Source organism: Sinohyriopsis cumingii, chromosome 2 (genome assembly GCF_028554795.1).
Source record: "Sinohyriopsis cumingii isolate HCF-2022 chromosome 2, ASM2855479v2, whole genome shotgun sequence".
Classification (NCBI taxonomy): domain Eukaryota; kingdom Metazoa; phylum Mollusca; class Bivalvia; order Unionida; family Unionidae; genus Sinohyriopsis; species Sinohyriopsis cumingii.
The window spans coordinates 152,916,707-152,942,714 of NC_142962.1; the positions used below are offsets into that span (position 1 = coordinate 152,916,707).

The 26,008-nt window shown below is 34.5% G+C and overlaps 1 protein-coding gene across 1 annotated transcript in view; it reads right to left on the minus strand.

Annotated features, from left to right (window-relative positions):
• Positions 1-26,008, minus strand: part of LOC149806117 (fringe glycosyltransferase-like) — a 59,956-nt gene that overhangs the window by 26,095 nt on the left and 7,853 nt on the right. Inside the window, exons 2-5 of the mRNA XM_089951005.1 lie at positions 19,894-19,945; positions 13,821-13,863; positions 11,556-11,615; positions 6,342-6,489 (exon numbers count right to left, since the gene is read on the minus strand). Coding sequence (XP_089807131.1) covers positions 6,342-6,489; positions 11,556-11,615; positions 13,821-13,863; positions 19,894-19,945 — 303 coding nt within the window. The remainder of the gene's footprint in view (positions 1-6,341; positions 6,490-11,555; positions 11,616-13,820; positions 13,864-19,893; positions 19,946-26,008) is intronic.

The following is a 26,008-nucleotide window of genomic DNA, read 5'->3' on the forward strand; positions in this document are numbered from 1 at the left end:
TGACTGTATGGAATGCCAGACATACTTTTGGACAAATGTCATCAATCGTTAGCCGATAATTGATTTGCAATCTGGCCCAAAAGGAAACCAAATGGTGGAAAAATAACAAATACTAAACAAACACTTGAACTCAGGAAAATCCATGTAAACAAATCTAGACTCGATAGAGGTATGATCAGCAATTTGTTCAAATAAATACAAAACAACTTCTCATGCACTCAATTCCTATGATGGATATGAATGTATAATGAAAAAAAGGGACACAACTCTACTAAAAACATAACAAGTGCAATGACTGCTCAGCATGCACATCTGTTGATTACCATAAATACAAGTTCCACTAAAAAATTCAAGACAAAATTCTGTCAAATACTGCATCCTACAGCAAAAAGGGTAATAAATCTTACCAAAAATTCAGACACAAAGATTTGTCAATCTGTATAATGATGATTAATATGTACTAGGTTTCACGGCAATCCATAAATAACTTATGGAAACTGAACACTCCCCATATATTACTTTATATAAATGGGAACAAAACTAAAAGAAAAATATATTAGTGCACCACAACAGCAAAAAGGTGTTGCTCCATCTTGTAACTCCACAAATCAGATGTAATTTGATCCACCCAATTTTAATCCATTTTGTTTGTATTGATATATTATTTTTGGAAAATATGTAAACAAAAATTTTGAACTTAAAAAGTGCAATAGTGCATCCAGTGTCAACATTTTGTATTCTATTAGATAAATTCATGCAGCTATGGAAAAAAATTAAGGAGATTTGCAACAGATACAATGTCTTTTCAAGGGCAAAAGCATCTTTTCAAAATTCAAGGAGTTTTCATGGCAACCCTCACATTCAATGTTTTGTAAGGTTACATGAACCATACTGTAGATGTGAAACTATGCTGCAGATGAGACAAACCTAAATACAATCAGATCTAGTGTACAAGTTTTTAATAAACTCCATCAAAATACATATGTTGAGTGGTGCCTGAGCTATGCTGATAGCAACAAGTATTCAAAATTTCCATTTGAAGACAGAATAGTTGAGACTAACCCCCAAAAAGGCATATGCAAAAAGGGGATAAGATTCACAAAATATTGCACCAGAATATATTCAATGTTCTTGAGCTACTCAGGTTACAAGCTAAATCGCATGTTAAAATCTTAAGTCAAGTGACAATGGTGATAACCCTATCCAAAACGGAGTTAAGAGAGGAGATAAATGAAAAAGCACACCTAGGTCTATAAATTGTATCTAAAATGGTTATTAAAATAGGTTACAAGGATCTGCTGTAGTGAAGATGAAAAACTGATGGGAAATCAAATCTTTGTTAAAGGTACCTACCAATTATCTGTGAGGGTTGCCAAGTTCTGGTGGTTACAAGTGTGGATGAATAGACAGACAGACAGACACACAGACAGACAGACTGGTAAAAGGTGGTTACTACAGGGCTCCTACATTAATATTGGGTCCCAAGTTTTAAAACACTGAACTAAAATACAAGATAAGCAGCATAAGAAACAAAATAGGATAATACGATGACTGGTATTTTGTCTGTTGGAAACTAATATAACTGAATGAGTGATAATGACTGTTAAAATTAGAAACGAAGATATTTAAGATAACAAGAGGTTTAGGTGGCCTAATACCACTTGCCTGGCATAATAATAATAATAATAATAATACCAATAATAATACAAATACCAAAACTAGAACTAATAATAATAAAAATAATAATAATAATAATAACAATAACAATGTGGACTTAATACGCTGACTAATCTTCAGAAGCTCTAAGCACTTTCAAATATTGGACAACACATAAAAAACATTTACAATGACAAGATTACTGAAACAAACACCATAAAATTAGAAAACAAAAACATGCTGACAATAACTAAGGAAGTAAACATTATTAGGTCTGTTAAGTCCGTTCTTGCAATCAAAATAGGTGAGTTTTAGAGCACTCTCGAGTGAAATCCCAGTGTCTTTGTGTCAAAGACCTATGGGCAATTTGTTCAATGCAATTGGGCCCTGGTACACAAAAGAACACTGTCCATATGACTTTGTTCTAACAGTGGGAATAATGAAATTATGAGTGTCAGAAAAGGAGACTTAAGTTCTAGATGGGGTATAAACATGGGTGAGGTCAGATAGATAAACTGTACTGGAACCAGTCAAAAAAATGTAGCTGTGAACAGATTTTGTGTTTGATTCAAGATCAAATGGGCAGCCAGTGAAGATTAAGAGCTTGGCGGGGGGGGGGGGTCTTTGTACTTCAAGGATGATCTGAGCAGCCATGTTCTGAACTTTTTGAACTTTCTGCAGTAGATACCAAGATAGACCAAACTGAAGTGAATGACAATAGTCGAGTCTTGAATGTACTAAGGAGCACACAAGTAATTTAGTGGCATCAACTGAAAGGAAATTGTGAATGGAGCCGAAGGATCACAGCTCTATATATGCATCCTTGCCTATGTTGGTGTAACAAGAGCTTACACCCAGGCTTTGTACAGTGTGGTTTTAATGTTGGTTATTGCTGATACTTATTCTTTGAGATAAAGAACATAAAATAGAGAATCTTTGTGTGGTGATCAAGATTGCTTCAGTTTTATCATCATTTGTCTGCAGCCTGTTACATGTCATCCATGACTTCATATTGAAAATGCAACTCCCTTTGCCTTGGATGGTTACAAGCCTCCACTTCAGTTGGGCAGCTAGATTAGTATATCTGAGTGGAATCAGCGTACCGTTGGTGAGACACTGGATGTTGATCTATGACACTTGAGAGTGGCGGAGTGTAATGAATGAAGAGAAAGGGACCCAGAGCAGAGCCTTGTGGAACATTAAACCACAGATAACTGCACCAGAGTGTTTTCCATTGATGGTCACAACCTGTGTCCTGCAGACTTAAGTAGGCTTGAACCAAAGTAAGGCTGTATTGTGAATACCAAATACATGCTGGAGATGGTGAATATATCATGGTCTATTGTGTCAAATGCTGCTGACAAGTCAAGGAGGGTGAGGACTGTAATCTTTCCACTATCAAAAGTAGAAAGGCTGTTAAATACTCACAAGGGCAGTTTCAGTATTAAGGCAAGGGCAACATGCACATGAGGTTGCTTCAATGTTATCTATTTTTAGTAATGTGGCCATATATGACAGCAGATCAACATCAGGTACACCAACTTGAGAGCCCTTGTTACCAAAATGCTTTCTGTCAAATTTGGCTTAATTCAGCTAAGCAGCTTTTGAGAAGAAGTCTAAATGATTTACTATTTTTACTAACACTGGCCACCGTGGAAGGCATCTTTCTTATAAATTGTAAAGGTCTTCATGTCATGATACTTCAAAAAAGTTTCATTAAATTTTATATTCATTGTTTTCATTTCGCAAGTCATTTAAAGGCTTCTTTACTTTTCTTAATGGTGGCCATATTGCATGGTAGATTGACATCATTTGTAGACAGTGCAAGGGTCATCATGCCAGGATTTTTTCTGTCAAGTTTGCTTAAATTCAATTTAATATTGCTGGATAAATCATTGAAATATTTTTCTATTTATCATAATGACAGCCATAGTTGATAGCATATCAACGTCATTTGTATAAACTTTATTTGTCTTAATAAAATATTTCCTCTCAAATAAAATCAAATTCTGTTTAGTGACTTTGGAAAAGATGCCAGTGCAAAGTTTTTATATTTTTAGCAATGTTAGCTGTAACTGATGTTGAAAAGTTGTATAAAAAATGTTTTGGGGGTAACAAAGGCCACACCCAATGGTGGATCAGCAGCATTTATTTGCTTAGTCTTAGTGCTGAGGTAATCTGAGTATAGTGTCTTGCCCAAGGAACATCAAGATAGCTGACCCTGCCAGATTCTTTGGTTAGATTTTGAACCTGCACCTATACTGAGGTGCTACTACTGATCCTGCAGGTATCACTTATATAGACTTGAAAGGACTTCATGTCAGGGTGCTTTCTGTCAAGTCTGCAAGTCTGGTTGTATTCAACAGTTTTAGGAAAACAAATTACTTCAAGTTTCTTTTTGAAGCAAAGTTGTCCTAATATGATAGCAGATTGTCACCACTGTTAATGGCATAAACTTGAAAGGATGCTTTGTGTCCAGTTTAATCTAAAGTTTTTAAAAAAGGTTTTGAAAGAATTCATTTAAAGGTTTGTAACGGTGGCTTTTCTATGTTTACTAACAGGAGCAAAATCTGAAGGCAGATGTGAATGGTTTTCCTGGCAATACGCTTTTGTCCAATATGACACATGGTTCAAAAGAATTTCACTATTTTTGGTAAGCCTTGCCATATCTGATGACAGTTAAAATTTGTATAAAAGCCCTTCACAACAGGATAATCGGGGCCAAAATTAGTTAAAAAGATGGATTTTGAGAAGTTTAAAATAGCATTTGTTGTTTTACGCATAACCAATGCAATGCTATATACCATAAACGTACTTGGTCTTGGCAGTTGAGCTAATAAAACCTTGTTTGCCCTTAAATATTGGCGAAAGGATCAGAATTAGCTTAAAATACTCGAAAAACAAAGCTGTGGTTAATGCAAAATGTTTTCCATGTCAGATTATGTGGTGCATGACAATATAAGCTATTATTTGCCCATTTTGTTTACTTGCTATTAATTAGTCTTCGATTTTGCTATCTCCCACAGTTTTTTAAAATGAAAATTGATTAAACTTGATATATGCTGCTAAGGTATTTAACCTGCAACATATCTGAATACACCATATAATAAATAAACACCTGTCTTGAACAGCAAGTTTAAAGAAATTACCACTTAAAAAAACATACTAATGTAGAAATTAACTTGAAGGAAACAACCATCAGTCAACTGATAGCACCTGTTTCACTTCACCGAAGTCCCTGATTAAGTCAGGTTCTTGAGTGTTTTTATGAGAACTGGTGGCTCAGTGGTTAGAGTGCTAGGCTTGCAAAAAAAAAAGGTGCAGGTTTAGAATCCTATCATGGGATCAGCTTAGATTGGTTTACCATTGTAGGTCCCCAGGCCAGGAGATTCCCTTCAGTTGCCTTGGCACCTACTGTGGCGATATGCCATAAATCACCAAACCAAACTGCAGCAGTAATTAATACAACATGTGTTTACATCTGACGATATCTATATTACCAGGATTGGAAATCATTACAATTAATGAGACTACTTAGAAAAAACTGTGGGAACTTTGCAGTTTAAAAAAACATACAACCAAAAACTACAAAAAGAATATACAGAACACTGCAAATTATTACAAATCAGGACAATGCATTGCAAAGAAATATCACACTATATGACATTGCCTTAAGCAGAAGTTGAAGATCTTCACATATAAAGGTTTGCAGTTGACAAATCAATCATAAAATATACATCCCCTTGATAAAGCAATTTTGTTTGGAAACTCTTCAGTTTAGAAGAGATGAATTATGGGTTTAGTTGTTTTTATTGCTAAAAAAAATTCTGAGTGAAATGGACTATGAGATGAGGTCTAGAGATCTTTCAAGCTTCGGCAAAAGGCAGTCATTTACAATATTCATATATTATCAATTACCACAGGTGTGCAATATACAGGTACAACCATCTACCTTAGAGCTGCAGGCAACTGTAACAATGCAGACATAGATATCAATATCTTGACATATCAAAAACCATTACTTATAGCTGTCGTAAGTAAAATACCAATTTTATCAATTCTTTTCATGAAGTTCACCATAGCTTTTACAAAAAATGAAGTCACCATCAATATTCATATTGGATAATTCTATCCTTGTAATAGTTCAGTATGTAATACTGGAATATTACAAACACTGGATATCATGTGTTAAGATTCATTATCAAAGTACAAAAATAGTTTTATTTATTGTAGTTAGGATGAAATAGTGTCTGATGGTTGTTCAATTATTATTTACTGAATCATTTTAAGCTCTGCATAATTTTAAACAAATTTTACTGGCATCGATATTGGGATGCTTTTAGGAAAACAGTCTTGAAAATTAGTCAATCTGTTTACAAAAAAATATGTCATTAGAACATCATGCTATTTTGATTTTAGACATAGGATTGATACACATAGGTAGAAGATTTAAAAGGCATTATATATGAAAAAATATGTGACTTGGACCATTAAAATTATCAACTGGGAATCAAATTTTAAGGTTTTAATTGCTAAAATTGGGGATGCTGCAAGATTCTGAACAACTTTTTCTTGGAGTGGGGCCTATTTTTGATCGCCAAGGACCCTTACAAAAAACAAGGTGCTGATAAGGCCCTAAAACTATCCTCGAATACATAGTCTAAATGGATAGTAAAGGAACATACCACAGGGTTGTTTCTGTCAATTATTTCCAGTGGGTGCCTCAGCGAGGGTTTTCCAAGGTACCATTCTTCTGAATGATTGTACTTTTGTAACAAAGCAACCAACTGGGGGACATTTACGTAGGTGTCATCATCTACATGACAAAACCACCTGCAAAGCAAATTATCTTGATAGTGGTAATGCTATAAAAGAACTGTTTGCCCATAAACTGTCTCCAACATAAGATGTACAAATTTAGCAAGACATGTCAATTAAGTAATTCTTTTTACAAATACAGTAACTCATATACCTGTGTAATACTACAGTAAACAGCTCACTCCTTTTCGAGCAACCAGATTTGCGAACCTGTCTAATGCATGGAGACAGGAGTGGGTCCCATTTTTTTTTTAAAGAAAGAAGGCAAAACACAGGCTCCTAATTGCTTAACATTTAAACCCTGCAATCAAATTTGGTAAAATATATCACTTGTTTTAAAATGGTTAGTGTGTTAATTTGGAATTGACAATGAAATTAACACATTTTAAAATGAAATTATATTTTGTACAAATGTTTTTAACAGAATATAATATTTTCTTAATAAATAACACAATATATAATCAATGAAAACGCTTGGAAATGCATCCTAGTTGCATTATTGTTAAGAAATAAATATCAACTGAAGAAATCTTACAAAGTGGAACTCATCTTTTTGTATCATTCTTTGATTCAGTTTTATTGCATTAAATGTCACATACCTTCTTCTATTCAAATGTGAAAAAGAGTAAATTGATTGTTATGGTCATGTCTGCTAGTGCTTAAATGGGAGGCAAATCAAACTTTACTGATACACAATTATGAGTACTGAAAGTCAACCTGATCTCTATTTTAAGTTTGTGATCTATTATTGACTTCCTCTGATCTAATATTCATAAATATTATAGACCATTAGCTACCTTTTTTCAATATCAACAAAAGTACAACCCCCCCCATGTTAACCAAAATTTGAGCAAACTTCACTAGCTCTCACCCTCACTTATGCTGCAGATGTTTTATGAATCCACTGCTTATTATCAAGGGAGAGGTGTATATGTATTTAAATACTGCAAAAATTTCATTGCAAGTAAACAACAGGCAAATTGCATAGGTTAATTGGATTAACATTTGTTTTAGTCAATTTTTTCCAACTCCACTTACTAAACTGAACCAACGTTGCATGAACTACTTTTATTCCTTCATGAAAAGACTGTCAGAATTTTTTAACATGCTAGATGATAGACAGGTGCTCTCTATATAATTACTTGTATAATTTGTTGTTGTTGTTGTGGGGTTTAACGCCATTTTTCAGCACAAGATAGGCTATACATGGCGGCCAGTATTAATGGTGGAGGAAGATCCCGGGAAAAACCAACGACACACGAAAGCTACTGGCAAGCTTTCTCACCTACCCACATAGGCCGAACCCGAGACTCGAACCCACACAGACAGAGGTGAGATGGCAGTGATCCGTAACGGTGAGCGCTTTAGACCACTTGGGGGCCCGTGTATAATTTGTATTTGTCTAATATAAATTTATGTATATTTAAAGTTGACCACAAACAGCATGCAAAGGTATTCTTTAATGAATCATGCTTTTTAGTCACTGTCCAGTAAGTGCTAAGGAATATTGGGAGAAATAATAAATGTTTTAATGAGTATGATATCTAATACTGCTACCAACAAATTAAACAAGTCTGGACCGGTAAAAAATATTTTTAAAAATCAGTGATAAAAATAAAATTATGCCTGGAAGAAAGGCAAAAGTAAAATGTGTCAGTCTGAAAACCAGAAACAATGCCAGATTTCTCAGGCCTAACTTTACCAATTTAAAAATTAAATAGTGAACAAATATTTTGATTTGTGGGAATCTACTGAAATCTTTATGACATGCATATTTGTATGGCAAACTTCACTTGTATACATTTTTGTGGGAGGAATACATTTTTTGGGAAAACTTGGACCTGAAAGTTTGGTTGTTTGGTTGCTAAAATCACACAATATACTTTCTTTGGGCTGAATGTCTTAAACTAAATTCTGTTTAAGAACACTTATCAGTGCTCGAAAAATTTGATAGCCTGATGCCTGGGGCCTGTCTAATTTCAGATCAGGCCCCTCCTGCCCTCTAAGTGAGGTGCCCATCAGGCTTGTTTCCTGAGGAAACTTTGATCATGCTAATGAAATGTGTAAATGTCTTTTCAAGATGTTGACATACCTGCCATAACATGGCACTATCTCAATCAGATCACCACTATCCTAAGTGAAATTGAGAACTGATTTTAATCAAATTGAAGCATGGTTTGTCCTGACAAAAATTTGATTAAAAGTGGAACAACCCCTTATAGGTCAATGAGAGAGATGCTAGATACATGTGGAAGAACAAGTGTTATAACATATCACTGCCTTGAATCAGAACGTTTATGCCATATGTGTTATATTTTTGACAAGTTTGTGAACAATGGCAACATTTCTTTAAAGTATCAGCAAAGCCCAACAAAAATAAATTACAGAACTCTTGGTTGACGGAATTTTACTTTGTGAAGCACACCAGCATAAAAAAAAGGTAAGTGACACATCTACATAACGTCTACTTGGTTCTGACCAGGATTCACTCCAGCAGAGAAGTTAGAACACCAGGACCAGCCAGATCGTCAATGAATAAATCAAAGATTAGATTCTTGCATTCCAATTGTCAAAGAATAAATCAAGAGAGGTTAGATTCTTGCATTCAGACTGCCAACGAATAAATCAAGAGAGGTTAGAATCTTGCATTCAGAATGTCAATGAATAAATCAAGAGGTTAGATTCTTGCATTCAGACTGTCAATGAATAAATCAAGAGAGGTTAGATTCTTGCATTCAGAATGTCAATGAATAAATCAAGAGATTAGATTCTTGCATTCAGAATGTCAATGAATAAATCAAGAGAGGTTAGATTCTTCCATTCAGACTGTCAACGAATAAATCGAGAGGTTAGATTCTTCCATTCAGAATATCAATGAATAAATCAAGAGGTTAGATTCTTGCATTCAGACTGTCAACGAATAGATCAAAAGAGTTATAGGTTACTGCATTTGTATGGGTAAATATGAAGAAGTTTTTGGATGGAATACTGCACAACCTTGGTAGTGCAGTATATCCATCCGACAAAATGAGTTCATATTTTCCCCATACAAATGCAGTAACCTTTTCATTATATGCTCATTTTCTTAGTCTACCTAAGGCTTAATTATATAAACAAAATACACTACAAGAATCAACGTAAATGAATGTATGCTGTATTCCAAACTAAATACACAAGCACAGATTTATCATTACACAACATGATTATTAATGTGCACATAACTCCGCCCAGATAAATTTGAACTTAGACGTGCGCTCGACATAAATTTCGAAAGAAAATGATATGTCTAGTTCAAATTGAAATTTCCAGTCATATTGTGAATGAATGCGCATTGCAACAACTTTTCCATTTAATCTGGAATGAATAGATTTTGGTATTTTGTTTCGATTCAACGAAAGTTTGTGATTTTGGACTGGATTCAGCTGTTCAAATTGTACATGAAATACATCGGATTGAAGCAGCGCAGGAGAAGCGTGTTTACATCTTCAAGTGTGTTTGTTCTATCACTGACTATCTGAAATCATTATGTGTGGAAAATATGAAGCGTTTCAGTACAGTAAGAAAGATGTAACTGCACTTGGAATATAGTCGAAATTACAGTACAATTTCGAAATGAGTAATCAAGCTTGAGAACTCGTGGCTCATGTAATTCGGATTTGCAGAACTAAGAAAGTACATTTTGAGGAAATTCTGGATGTAAAATTGTAAGGATATGTTTTTTCCATTCTTATTACCAGCTAAAGGAGACAGTTTATGCCTTTATAGCTTGCATGTTATTTGTAGATACCAAGCAATTTTATGAAATCGGGTGTCTACTGCAAAATCTTAAACAATGTATCAAAAAGTTAACGTGGAATGTAGCAAAACAGTTGGTATGTTGCAGTCCATAAAACATCTGCTTTAGTTCATTCAGAAACAAATTTAATCAACCAAAACATTTTGCATCTACTATGCGAATGAACATGATTTGTTTACAGAGTAGTTCCTAACACACTATTGGGCACACGTGTCCTGCACGTGGGTACAATATGAAGGTGTGCAATATCATAAAATATTGAACGATTCTGATAATGTAAAGTTAACGGAGAACAAATGAGCATATAATAAGTTAGATTCTTGCATTCAGAATGTCAATGAATAAATCAAGAGAGGTTAGAATCTTGCATTCAGAATGTCAACAAATAAATCAAGAGAGGTTAGATTCTTGCATTCAGAATGTCAACAAATAAATCAAGAGGTTAGATTCTTGCATTCAGAATGTCAATGAATAAATCAAGAGAGGTTAGAATCTTGCATTCAGAATGTCAACAAATAAATCAAGAGAGATTAGAATCTTGCATTCAGAATGTCAACAAATAAATCAAGAGAGGTTAGATTCTTGCATTCAGAATGTCAACAAATAAATCAAGAGGTTAGATTCTTGCATTCAGAATGTCAATGAATAAATCAAGAGAGGTTAGAATCTTGCATTCAGAATGTCAACAAATAAATCAAGAGAGGTTAGATTCTTGCATTCAGAATGTCAACAAATAAATCAAGAGAGGTTAGATTCTTGCATTCAGAATGTCAACAAATAAATCAAGAGAGGTTAGATTCTTGCATTCAGAATGTCAACAAATAAATCAAGAGAGGTTAGATTCTTGCATTCATAATGCCTGGAGAGCATGAATGGCCAGATAAAAGTAGATAAAGTAACTAAGTAAGAAAAGCGCTTGCCCGACTTGTTTTGAAATTGGGGGGGGGGGTCGCTTGTCCATGACTAATGCTCTGGAAAATTTTAAGTGTCCAACTTTGAAAATGAATAGTCTGGATGTACGGCTGTATGATTTTATCAACCCAGTACATTACAAATATTTCAATTATAATAGTCAAAATTGTTTGATTTTGTGGCTTATTTATATAAAATTTAAAAAAAAAATATTAATGAAATAACAGTCGACACTTTCTCTTTTGAGATAAAACTTATTTTTTTGTAACAAAGACAAGTAAAGCAAATAATGAAAAAATAACTTAGCAATAAAGAACAAGCATTTTCTGGTGATAATATATCACCTTATTTTACACAGATAATATTTTTTTACCTTTTATTGGAAGCCATATAGTTATCATATTCATATGCCATTTTGCAGCAAAGAGCTTTCCTGTAATCAAACAAGTAAATGACATTAGACAATTAGATAAACAATTCAACAAACATATTAGCATGCTTGTCATAATGTTTTTTAGCTGAAAACTTTTAAAATTTAATTTTGAGGAGAGTTTATATAATCAACTCAAGAGACATACCACAAAATGCACTCCATCTGAACTGAGGAAGCTGAATTATGAAATTAACTATCATATTATACAGGTATATCAGAATGTAAAGCCAAAACAAATGCAAAACCAGTACAAATTCCCATTGCTTTCGATTACTTCCCATCCCACCCCTTTATCAATCCCATCCTCACACTGTGACCCAGGAGTCATAACACAATTCTACCACATACATGGAGTCTTCAAGTTCTGATTGCAGATAATCAATTTCATCAAGTTACTGAGAAAATCCTTGCTATCAAGAACCTCACTATTAGAAAATTCTTGATATATTAAAGACCCAAACTGGACTCTAGATTTGGATTTTTAACATAGCTTTAACAATTTTCAGTCATATTGCTATAATGTCTGCAGTATGGCATTTTATAGTGATGTCTAGTACTGGGGCATCATGACGCAGAGATGTAGCATTATGTCCCACCCAGGCTGACCAGTCCTAACACTAACCTCTTAATGCTGAGCGCCATGCGAGGCAGCTGTTAGTATCATTTTTATAAGTCTTTGGTATGACTCGGCTGGGGATTGAACCCACGACCTCCTGCATCCGGGGCGGAAGCTCTAACCACTAGGCCACCAGAGAAGTAATACTTTGTTAAAAAGAATGCCTTATTAAAAATGTGTTCATAATAGTGACAGGCAAATTTGTTTGAAAATGCACTTTAAATTAAATTTTGTGCATTTGTACTTTAATTTCTTGCTGAAACCACAGACCTGCCAACCTTAACAAGACCAGCTCAGTAAGGCAGTTGATTTTTTTAAATGATAGTCTGATCAATTTTCAGTAATGTGTAACAAAATATGAAGTACTGCTACTGCAAAATTGGAAAAAATGTAATTTAAAATGTTGGATAATCTAAACTGATGCAGCGACATAAACAATATATTCAACTGAAAAGTTTACATAGACCTTATTTACCTCTAGCACAGTTACACAAATTTCAGTTCCAAACTGTATGTAGCTCGATGGCTTTTTTCCCATTTTTCAAATAATTCTTGGAAATGTTTTTTTATTTCACATGATAACGGCAATCATATCTCCTGCCACGAGACATCCTCAAACCGACATATGTCCAAAAAACATAACTGTGTCCCTTCCTCCTTTTATTCACAAGAATCTCAATATTTCTTTTCATCCTTCTGTACCAATTACTAACACTCTTTAAGAGACCTTATTTCCCTTCTATTTTAGTCTGCTTCCCTGATTATCTCAATGAAATCGAATATGAAACTTGTTTCCAAATCAAACACAGATGAGCCAATTGCATTTATTCCACAAGTTCATATTTTAAGGGTCATTTTCTTAAGACTTAGGGCAAAATCATAATGTCTGAGTTCAAGAGAAAGTCACCAAGTGAGTTGAAAATTTAATATAAATTTTGTACATTATTTTGTACTTTCATTCCTAGCAGAAATCATGGAAGTGCATGGAAGTGTGTTGAAAATGCACAGCAATTAAATTTTGTATATTATTTTCTCACTCTGCACAGAAATCAAGTGACAGGCACCATATGTGTTTCAAAATGCACTGCAAATTAAATTTTGTATATTCTACTTTCACTTCTTGCAGAAATCAAGGAATAGACACCAAGCACAGCACACTTCTTGTAGCTGGATTGACCAACAGGAGGGCATCCCACTATTCTCACAGCTGATGCATGGGGAATAAAAAGATTGGAACTGCATTTCACATGTACTTGGTTTTTTTTAATATTAGTCACTGTACCAATCTTCCTATAATTACTGTAAACTCTGAGAAACATTTTGACATAGTGTCACTGAGAAATTCATGAGTGAGCTAGCATTCATTAAAACAAAACAGTAAATATGACAATCTTACAGATAAAAAGGATTAGAATTCTACTAATTTTAAAATAAACCTTTACATTCCTTTTCCCTATTTACTTTCCTTTTCCCTGTCAATAAAACAGTCAATGAAACTTGATTTAATTACACTGTTAAAATAAGAAAAGCCAGTATTCATTCTTTAGGAGAAGAAAAAAATTAGGCTCAAATTTGAAAAGGGTACTTACCTGCTGTGGTCACTGGAGCAGTTAGTGTTAATCAAATGTCCACCTGTCAACAAGAAAGTACATTTTAACAATGGAGTCATGCTATCCCATACTGTGCAATGCTAAATAGATATGACCCAGATTTTTTGTTATTTCTATACTCTGCAAGCTTTGGCAAGCAAAAGAACTTGTTCAATGAGTTTCATAAATTTTCTTTGAAGTTAACACAAGTGTAACATTCAATCATTGGATTAAACCAGAGTCCCTCCATGAGTAAAAGTGTAACATTCGATCACTGGATGAAACAGGAGCCCCTCCATGGGGCTGATGCTCTACTGAAAAGAATGTCCAAAATCACAAAACAATATCATTCTTTTCTTTTAACTGCCAAGCGCTGAAACCATCACTGATATTCTCCAGTGACAAGATTTTCAAATTAGTAGTTGAGGTGGTTATGTTGGATGTCATAGTCATTAAAAAATGTATTTAATAAAAACCCATGCTGATACAACCATCCCTTCAAGAGGAGTATCAATAACAAAATTTTCAAGATGGCTACTGTGGTGGCCATACTGGATGCACAAGATACATCATTTTCATTCAGGGGAAACTAGACATTAATTGAAAGTCTTTTAGTGAAAATCAATGTTGATTTGATCATCCATTCATGAGTGATTTTTCAAGATGGAAACTGGTAGCCAGAATGGAGATCTATCAATACTATTTTCATTTAGGACTATCTAGACATCATACAAGGTCTTTTAGTGAAAACCCTATGCTGATATAACCGTCTAATCAGGAGTAGCCACAAAATGATTTTCAAGATGGCTGCTGTGGTGGCCATACTGGAAACCAGTCCAGCACCATTTCATTTATGACCAGCAAAACATCATAATGAAGTATTTTAGTGAAAATCTCATGTTGATATGACTACCTGTTAAAAAACAGGAGTGAAAAAACAATTTTCAATAAGGCAGCTGTGGTGGCCATTTTGGGTGTTGGATGTCTGAGTGGCACCATTATCAGTGAGGACCATCTACATGATAGGATGAAGAAATGTAAATTTTCATGGCAATCCTCTGAATAATTCAGAAGTAGCAATATCCAACATTTGCTAATGGATGTACATTGGCCAATGGACAAGAGAACACCCCAATAAGCCCTCCTGGTTTATGACCAGTAGATTTAAAAACAAGTCCCTCAAAGGGTATGTTACTCTATTTACCGAAACGAATTTCCAGGAAATCAAGATAAGATCATTTCTTCTTTCATCTGCTAAGATTGAAATCATCTCTTGATACTTTTTATACATAGCAATAACCAAGTTTTTGAAGTAGCTGCTGTGGCAGCCATAATGGCTGTTTGATCTGCACCATTTTTATTTACAACAAACATGACAAGACATCTTTGTGTAAAAGCTCCATGTCAGGAGGAAGGTGTTAACAATCTTCGTAGTTACCAATCTGGATGTCAGATCAACAAAACTTTGATCAAGGACCAAGCAAACATCGTAAGTCCTTTGGTGAAAACCCCATGCTGATATGACCATCCATCTAGGATTAGCATTAACTTGATTTTAAAAATGGCCACCATTTTAATTTAGAAAAATATATTCTAAGACGAATTCTGGTAAAAACACCATGTTGACATGACTTTCTGTTGATGAATAACAATAACAAGATTTTCAAGATAGCTGCCGAAAGATCACTATCATTTGCACTTTGGTGTAACTAGATATCACAAGAAATGAAAATGGTGAAGATCTGACAGCCAACGTGGATGATGACACAACACTGTCAATTTTTTTAAATGCTACTTCGAAATGAACATTCATATTAACATGAACTTTTAATCACTAGTTGTATGTAATGATTCTATCCATGTGTACCTTATGGTGGGTGTAAACCAACATTTTGTCTAGTACAATTCCAAAATAGTGTAGTGATACTGTATTTTCATGTCTCAGACATCAGCTTTCCACATGTGGGATGTCAATTGTGATCTCGTATTATGGAACAAAAAATGTGTTTATGAATCTAGACTGAATGTTATGTCATGTGATAAAATCTACAAATTGTCCCCATATTTGCACAGAACAAAGTGCATCCATAAAACATACTTATGACATATATATATATATATATATATATATATATATATATATATATATATATATATATATATATATATTAACTGAACACCATTATATTGCTTCCACTCAAATAACTGAAGCTAGATAAACAACAATGTTCCAACTATAATCATGAATGTGTACTCTGACAAATCAGCAACCAAGCTGGTAGTGACATTGATGAAAGGTTTCATTTTTATCCCACTGCACAAAATCATGTGATTTACCCACACAAAAATTTCTACAACACATTAGTTTATAATTTAGACACTTGCCAGCATTTTTTGTGTCACTAAAGTTATGGGAGTTTAAAGTGCCTTTTGGTGATATGCACAGAATATTTTCATATCAAATCCAATTTTTGACAACTCACAAGTTCCTTTTGAAATAACACAATCCTGCCTCCTGTCACCATTTTAAATTTCATGTGTACATCAGGCTATTCTATCTGATCCAACAACCAATCAGATGCAACGCTTGCTCAATAACTCATTTGAAAGAAAAGGTTGCTTTGATCATATCAATCAACTTGAGTATCTGTGTATTGACCATGTGACTCTCACATGTACTTACAAAGCATCTCTTGAATGCGCTATTGTACCAATAGTCTTGATGTAACCCAATGATATAATCCAGAATGTCTTTGAATGAATTCACAATAATACCAAAGAAGTGTTGAAGTCCAAAATGTCAATAAGCACTTTGTAATTCCAATGAATAATTTATATAAATGATTTCTATCAAATTATAATTGAATATAACAGTAAATCATTCCAGACTGATTTTAAAATAGGAATGAAGACAAACTTTACAGACAAAAGCCTCTTTTATATCTATCCCATTAGACTTGTCACAATAGCATTTTCTGAAATAACCCTCAACAATCTAAATGGAAAATTACACCAAATTATAAACAAACTGACTTCCAGAACCTTCTAAATCATAATAAAAAAAAAGTTTTTTCTACTAGTTGATTGATGTAATAAAAATACAAGAAAGACATTTCAAAAATAGAGTGGTCCCCCCTCATGAATGGCTACCCTGACCAGCAGCCACCCACTTTTTACGACCAGAATCCTTTGGCACTGATGAGTTTGTGTTCAAAAGTACCCCTCAGGAAAGGCCACCTCTCTAATGCAACCTACGACCAGCAAATTAGTGCAAAAACTTTACCACACACAATCGGCCACATTTTATTTTAATATGCATCCAGAACCAATATTAAATTCATTTGCTATGGTAAGCAATCTGATTATCTATACTGATGTCTGTTTCCTGTTGTCAGGTTTTCATTACTTAAAGAAGTGTTGACTAAAGTACATGTACCACTAAGATTATTATTACTAATCATTAACGCTGACATTCACAGGAAATTGGGTCAACAATCTTGTGATCAAGTTATGGGTTTCACATGACAGTTGAGTTTTTTTAATTTGATAATTACAATTGGATGTAATTGTCAAGATCATAGCATGGTCAGCATAGGCTAAATAAAAATTTTGAGGATTAAAACACCAAGAGAAATTAACTCTGAACAAAAAGGGTGCCAGCCAACGACTGAAAAATCAGGCCTCAGTACATGTTCAATTCCTTTGTAAACAAGGCATTTTGTGCACTCTACAAAAGTTTTGTCTGCATAATTAAGTTGCAATACTGATAAGGAGAATATTCTGCAGCAGTGGGAAAATGGAGTAAATAGAAAGAGAATTATTTTAAATGCCAAGTAATGTATGTACCAAGATTTAAATGACATTTTTTAATGGTTTTGCCATGCACATTAACAATACCCTACTCACATTTCACGCTTAATAATAAGTGCTATTAATGTAAGTTAACTTGAAAGAGTCAGTTCTTAAGACATGAAGAACCTCTTAAGAATTAGTGCTACTTTTAAATGAAGATATTAAATGCTTTGAAGTTATTTATAGCTTTCTTACTACATACACATACTTGCAACAAATTTAGTGCCCTCTGGAAAGGCCATCCATCTTATACAGCTACTTTCCCATTGCAGAAGGGTTGGCCATATAAGAGGGGGATCACCGTAATGTTTTTAAAATAACTGTAATACTGTCAAAACTTGGTTTAAGTTTGCTTTGATGTTAGACACCATAACCATTTACCCAGGTATGGTAATCATGCTAATATTATGGAGTACAAGGGAATTATACATCAAAGTACTTCACCTGTAAGACAATGACCTCTTACCCAAGCCAGTTTCAGGGTTTAAATGGTTACGATAACTGGATTGGATTGCTATATGAAAACAAAAGAAATATCCACCAATTATAACAAAGGAGATATGAAAATAACCAGTTTGATAATGTATTTATGTTTAGGTTCACACTTTCTTTTAAACTCAACCATCCTAATTATTTTTACTTATTTTTTCATTCCTGTCATAAGATGGGTAGTCAACCTAGTGTTTTCATAGAGCTGCTAATTTGATAAATACAACATAAAGAGCTGCTGATTTGATAATACAACCTTAATCCTTTAGCAAGTAAACCAGCTCTGCTTTGTTTTCACCAGTGGACAATCTGAAGCACTATTCTTTTCCTCTGTAAAGTCTGTAACTAGGGTGCCATGATTTTGATACTTGTTCAGTGCCATGTAGAGTCTCATCAATAATACTGTGCATTTGACATCTGTTCAACTGCGACAAGCCTTTGAAGTGATTCCAAAGACTGTATGATCGATGTCTCTTACAGACCCCAAGCTCAACTTGTGCACAAATAATGGCCCAAGTTTATGAACAGTCAGTGTTCTGTTCATTACAGTTTTAATTTGTCAGTTACATATCATACATAGCAAACTAAACATAGGTATTTTCACCATTATCAGGAAATGAAAACGTAATGCATTCAAGTTAAAGGTTATGGATTTTGCAGATGCATAACTGGCTCAAGAAATAGTGTACATCAAGTTGATAGTGTCAGACATTTCATGAAAATTCAAATAATGGAAACACCTTAGTCAAATTGGGAGTTTGGTCTGAACGAGTGGGTTCTATTCTAGGGCTGCATGTTTTGGGTGCTTTTGATGCAGTCTGTGAAACGCAAGTTCAAGCCACATCAAAAACATACCAGACTGTGATCCAATTCAATGGATGGGATGGAGAATGACAAACTTTTTAGTGATTTCATTTGAGACAAGACCAACACTGACATATCAACAGATGACAGTAAATACAAAGAATCAGAATTGGATGAAAAATCAGAGGAGAAGTCAGAGTCATACACTGTTTATGATGGCCAGATGACAGTGGAGGAACTCGGAACTTTATTTGGTAACTGACGATGAAGATGAATTCTAAGGCTCTGAACCAGATATCAGACTGACATTTACAGGATACCATGCATCATGGACTTTATTTATTATAATATTTTTTGTCATTAATATAATACGAGATATAGTGAGCCACATTATTCTGGATTACTTTTTTATACCCAATATTCAATGCATGGAGTTATTATGTAAACGGATTAAAAATGTTAAGCATTATGGATTTCATTACATGGAGATGGTTAAATTGCAAGCTGTCAATTTACAGGTACATATTCAACATAATAATACAAATGTATTTATTCTATATTAGTTTTGTCTTTATTTGTCCTATCTGTCTGTCTATCACTGACCACATGGCACCCGTTGCATACGGATTTGATTTGCAAAACAATAAAAACATAGGCTTTTAGGAGGGACATAGAGAAATTCCCTTTTTGCAACCCTAAAGTGGGGGAGGTGGATTTATAGTCAAATCGACTTATAAGCAAATATATATGGTAGATAACAAACTAAAAAATGATGCATATTGTGTCACACGACCAAAGAAACAAATATCTGACGTTAATAATCTTGATCATCTACTGCAATAGTATGAATATAAACGTCAAGCTTACAGTATATCAATTCTTAGTGTCTAACAATCAATCCACTGTTTGGTTCATAACCATTACATACTTGGTAATAATTTCTGGATTTCCAAATCATCAGCATCTGTGAAAAAGTAGGTCTGAAAAAGAAAACAAAAAAGCAGATCAATACAGTGGTAAAGAATGCAAGTACCAAAAAACTGTAATGTGTTCAGTCTTAAGTGAGGGTTTGTTGGTTTCTCACACTTTTTAATCTAAAGTCTCCCAAATATGGCCTCTTGGTCATTTTTTTTCCCCTCCCCATCATCATATGTACTTGTACTCTTCTGGGAAAAGCTGAAAATTCCATCTACAATTTTGTTGCACATATTAAGCGAGTATATTTATGTTAGTGCTAATGATAATGAAAATTCCCAAAGGCAATCAAAGATGCTGATTTATTTAAATTAAAAACAAATATGGATGGGAGGGTAGGTAAGCTAATTTAATATGGTATATTACTTGCCTGTATTGAGTAACTTTATCTTCCAAGATGGATTTATTCTCATCCATTGAATTCATCCTCCCATGAATGAAAATCCAATGAGAATTCTAGAAAGAAACCAGAATACAACACAGACCCAGACTGTTTCACAAGTCACTGGATCATGCACTGTCCTCATTTTTTTCAGGGGGACGCTGCTCAAAGGATATCAGTGTGGTGGGAGGAGGAAATCGGGAAATACTGACAGGCAAGTATTACAGCATTAAAATTAGTTTCACTACCCCCACTATATTTTATTACCAGTACCTGTCAGTATAGCAGGGATTGTGCCGAGCTTCGCCGATGTCGCAAATTGCATTTTTTCTTTCTTATTGGTGATAAAATATACCAACTGACGATTTTTTGGGCAACATTATTTTTGGCAGTTTAAAACTGTATATACAGCATTGGGTTTGGAGTAGAGAAATTCAAAGGTACCATGACAGGAAGCTGCAAACTTGGGATATAAAATGCACTAGAATCTATTGTTACATAAACAAATCATTTGCTCATATTGACAAACCACCCTAACAGTATATTGTTATATCATAATCTACTTATGATGACATCAGGCCTTAGTACTGTATGCTGTAAAATATAACCCAAATAGCTACAACTGACCACCTCCGAAGGCAGGAACAGAGATGACTAAACTTGACAAGAAGTCAATATTGTTTTTCTTGAAAAATGTACCAGAAAAAATAGTTTTGCTGAAACTTCAATGAGAACTGATTACCTCTTAAGCACTGATCGTTTTGTATATATACTAAGCAAACGAAGAAAAAAAATATGCCGCAGTCAATGTTCAACAATTAGTTGATGTTACTGCAGAAATAACAACTAGGCCTATGTTGTTCCTTCAAAGAGGGCATTTAGCAGTGCCTTCAATAATACATGCACCTTCATCAAAGCATGCCAAAGATGTTTGATCAAAGGAAAGCAGCAACAAACTTGAATAAAAGCACTGTTTAATTTTTCATAGTGATGGAACATTTTTACTGTGCCGTGAAAGTTTCCCGTTTGTAACAGAAAAGTTCATTCTTACAATTGCTACCAATGGCAGCGTAAAACCCAAATTATATTTGAAATATTTTGAAGCAACAGATATCTGGCTCTCAAACTGAATGAAGATGGGAAATCTTGCAAGATCTAAGGTTTTTGTTTTTCCTTATGAACAGTCTCATTCCCTTGGTATCCTCTGCAGGTTGGTAGTTCTCTCTGACTGACAAAAATCTAGGTCACTTTAAGTACATCTACATGTAGCATATAAACAATTATTCAGCCCGGTGAATTGTTTTGTGAAACTTGTTTATATATACATATACATGTTAGTTGTTTTCTAATGGGATTTGACTGATACATGAATTTCGAACATGATATAATACTCAAATTCATGGATTTTTTTCATATACATATACAATATTTAAAACATTGTGGAGTGTACTACACGAATGTAATTTGTCAATATACAAGTGTATTTCAGACTAGTTGTCTTCATATAATCAAAATTTCTATTGTTTTTCTTCTGTGTAAATCCTATTCACTGATGACAGTTCACTTCTTAAAAATTTCACTTGTATGCGAAATTTCAATTTATTTTCAGCCCTTCTTTTATTACTTATCAAAACATCTACTTATGTCGACAATATTACCTTGGTCTGGAGGATGTCGAGATAAATAGGAGTATTGTATTATGAAAATGGCAACAGTTTTTGAAAATTGGCAACAAAATAATGAGGTTAGCGATTGTTTTGGCGACAACTTTTTTAAAGCCAGCGCCAACCCTGCTATATCATAGCTTACTCTGCCAGCATGGTGGGAGACTAATGGCCTCAAGAACTGGTACAGCAATGATACACTCACGCTTACTCTGCCAGCACGGTGGGAGACTAATGGCCTCAAGAACTGGTATAGCAATGATACACTCATGCTTACTCTGCCAGCATGATGGGAGACTAATGGCCCCAAGAACTGGTATAGCAATGATACACTCACGCTTACTCTGCCAGTATGGTGGGAGACTAATGGCCTCAAGAACTGGTATAGCAATGATACACTCATGCTTACTCTGCCAGTATGGTGGGAGACTAATGGCCTCAAGAACTGGTATAGCAATGATACACTCACGCTTACTCTGCCAGCATAGTGGGAGACTAATGGTCTCAAGAACTGGTATAGCAATGATACACTCACGCTTACTCTGCCAGCATGGTGGGAGACTAATGGTCTCAAGAACTGGTATAGCAATGATACACTCACGCTTACTCTGCCAGCATAGTGGGAGACTAATGGTCTCAAGAACTGGTATAGCAATGATACACTCACGCTTACTCTGCCAGCATGGTGGGAGACTAATGGCCTCAAGAACTGGTATAGCAATGATACACTCATGCTTAGAGTAGAAATGTCCACTATGTCAAGTTAGTATTTGCTTCAACTACTATTTGTGCTGCGATAATGGGCCCTCAAGAATAAATACCTCCCTAAACAAAGATAACAAATAGGCATGCCAGGGGTCAAGCTAGACTTGAATTTTGGGGAAAAGTGACTTCTCCTTTTGGACAGAACAGGGAGAAGTAAAAGCTCAACAGGAAGAAGTAGACGTGAAGCAAAAAACACAATATATATGTATATATGTGTATACATATATATATATATATATATACACACCCACACACACGAAAACTAATATGTTCTCTTATTTGAATTACCGTATTTACTGCATATGTTGGGACATGATAAAATAATTATTTTTTTTCCTGTCCCAGAACTTATGGCGAAACATTTTTTCACTTTGGTCATGTGTCCCAAGACTTAAGAAATGAAATAAATCTGTATTGCATTTGTGCTTGCCCCCCCCCCCCCAATGCACGCTGCAATAAAATAGATAAATAAAACGCTTAATTGATAATAAAAAGAAAGAAACTAACCTTGTGTTGTTATCATTTATTCCTTTTTTCAACATGAGCATTAAAGAATAAAATATTTCCACGAAATCCATATAAGTAGCGTAGGATTCCATACTGTAGCGTGTATCAGTTATGTCCGATACCACACACCACGTTGTTCATTGACATGAACATTGAGAAACAATTGTGTGTGGTTGTGCTCAGATGTTTGAACACATTATCCGACTGAAAACTGGAGCCAACAAAATCACAAACAAGAGGGAAATAGTCAACTGATATCTTGAAGACGCCATTCACGCATGACATGGTGTTGGGTGCAAAATAAGCAAGACTGAATTATATCCAGGTCTACTGGATGAGGGCAAGTGATAATCTTGTCACCAGCTCGGGTTACAAAATTAGCCTTACTATTTACCCGCCGACATCAATGCTCCTTTGTATTAATTGTAACCACATATGCCAAGCACACAGAAGCCCTGGTGGTGAATAAACACGACTGGCAGCAAGCAGTTAACTCCTTCTTTGAACCTACCAACAGGACAGCAAAGACAAAAGGTTTTTTTATTACAAAGCAAGCCGATCTCAGAAGCTGACTGGTTACTTTTTTTTGGTAAAGGATGTCAATACAAAGGTTATTTTATTGTAAAGCAAGCCGACATCGGAAGCCGACTATGGATTCTGTGAAGTGAGCCGATTTTTTGTTTTTTAACATACAAAGACGGCCGAGATATGGAAGCAAACTTGGGTTCCTTTTCAACTGTATTCACAGGAATTTTGAAACAATGGAACAAATTATAAAGTGACACAATATAGTGCTTTGTGCACAGATGTCAATGACCCAGCATCACTCAGAATATTTGGAGAAAATAAAATCATGTGATGAATTCGTGAAGGCCAGAAGAGAAGCAAACGATTTCGCAAACGAGAGGGAAATAATCAACTGATATACTGAAGACAACTGCCATTCACGCATGGCAAGGTGTTAGGTGCAAAGTAGCCATGATTAATTTATATCCAGGTCTACTATATGCCAGTATCTCGCAAACAAACTATCATTATTTGAAAACACATTTACTTGAGTAGTGACAATCTTTTTGCCAGCGAGGGTTACAAAAGTATCATTACTATTTACCTGCAGAAATCAGTGCACCTGTGTATTAATTATTACTACAGATGCCAAACACATAGAAGCCCTGGTGGTAAATAAACACAACTGACAGCCAGCAGTAAACTTCTTCTTTGAACTTACCGACAGGACATCAAAGATAAAGGTTATTTTTATTACAAAGCAAGCGGGCGTGGGAAGCCGACTTTTTAAAAAAGGATATCAATACAAAGGTTATTTTACTGCAAAGCAAGCTGACATCGAAAGCCAACATTGGATTCTTTTAAGTGTGCCGATATTTTATTTTTTAGCTTTGACTATACAAAGATGGCCGAGATATGGAAGCTAACTTTGGTTCCTTTTCACCAGTATTCACAACAATTTTGAAATAAAGTGAAATAATGGAACAGTTTTTAAAGTTACACAATATAGTGCTTAGTGCGTGAACATCGATGACCCAACATCATCCAGAAGATTTGGAGAAAATAAAATCACGTGATGAATTCGTGAAGGCCAGATGAGAAACAGACAATTTCGCCGATAATATCATTAAAATGGATGAAACTCTAGTGTACTTTGATCGCATTCCTGGATGGACTGATGGTAAGATGGGCGTCAAAAGTGTGAGAATTAGCAAGACTAATGCAGATTTGAAAAAATCTGACTTTTTTCCTTGCAGTTTCCGTTTCAGGTGGTGTGTTGTCTCTAACAATTTTTCACGGTATGAGAAAGCTAAAAAAAATATTCATGTACCAAAAGAATAGATCGTACGTGTACAGGAGAAGGGCTGTGTTGATGAGATGCTGCTGCAGTGGATTAAAGAGTTTTATATCAAGTACAGAGTTTTATATTTTTTTAAATAAAATTTCAGTTGGAGTGGAATTTTCAACATGTAATTTTCGAATGATTTAAAAGGGGTCCCACAACTTACGACTCTAAAAAAACGATGTGTCCCAGAATATACAGTGCACAAAAAAATTACTTTTAAAATTAATCCCAACAAATACGGTGTCCCAATTATATACAGTAAATACGGTAAGCCCTCTATTTCCCAGTATTCATACTTGCAATTAACTTTGGATTTAAGCAATACTTTATTTTCAAGTGAACAATTTTCTGAGTTATTTTGGCCATATGACTCTAAAAGAGATTAATAGAAACTCATTGTAACAAATTGTAACTGAGTAACAAGATTACTGTAATTTCAAGTTAGTAAAAATGCTTAATCAACTACCCTTTATCATTTTTCTAAAGATTCTTTTATTTATTTATTTATACTTTCTAAAAGTTCACAATAATCCCCTGTACCATGTACATGAGGGCAAATGGACATGTGCCTTCAGATCATACTGTTCGTCCTAATTTCTTCGTTGTTGATAAAACAATACTGCAACTATTCATACATAACACACTAAAATGCATAAACTACAGACACGTCTCCTTTATAGTCGGTATATGAACTAAACCCTTCTTTCCTACAAAATCTACATCTATTTTTAGAAGGAGAGGTTTTCATAATGTAATCACTCACTTTAATATAGCTTCATAACAACAGTCCACTGACAGGATTGCAAATTTATTTGTCTACATACTTGTAGTAATTTTAGGCAATGGATAAAGAGTATCTGCTTTGCTGCTTTTCTCCATATTTTCCACAAATACGTGT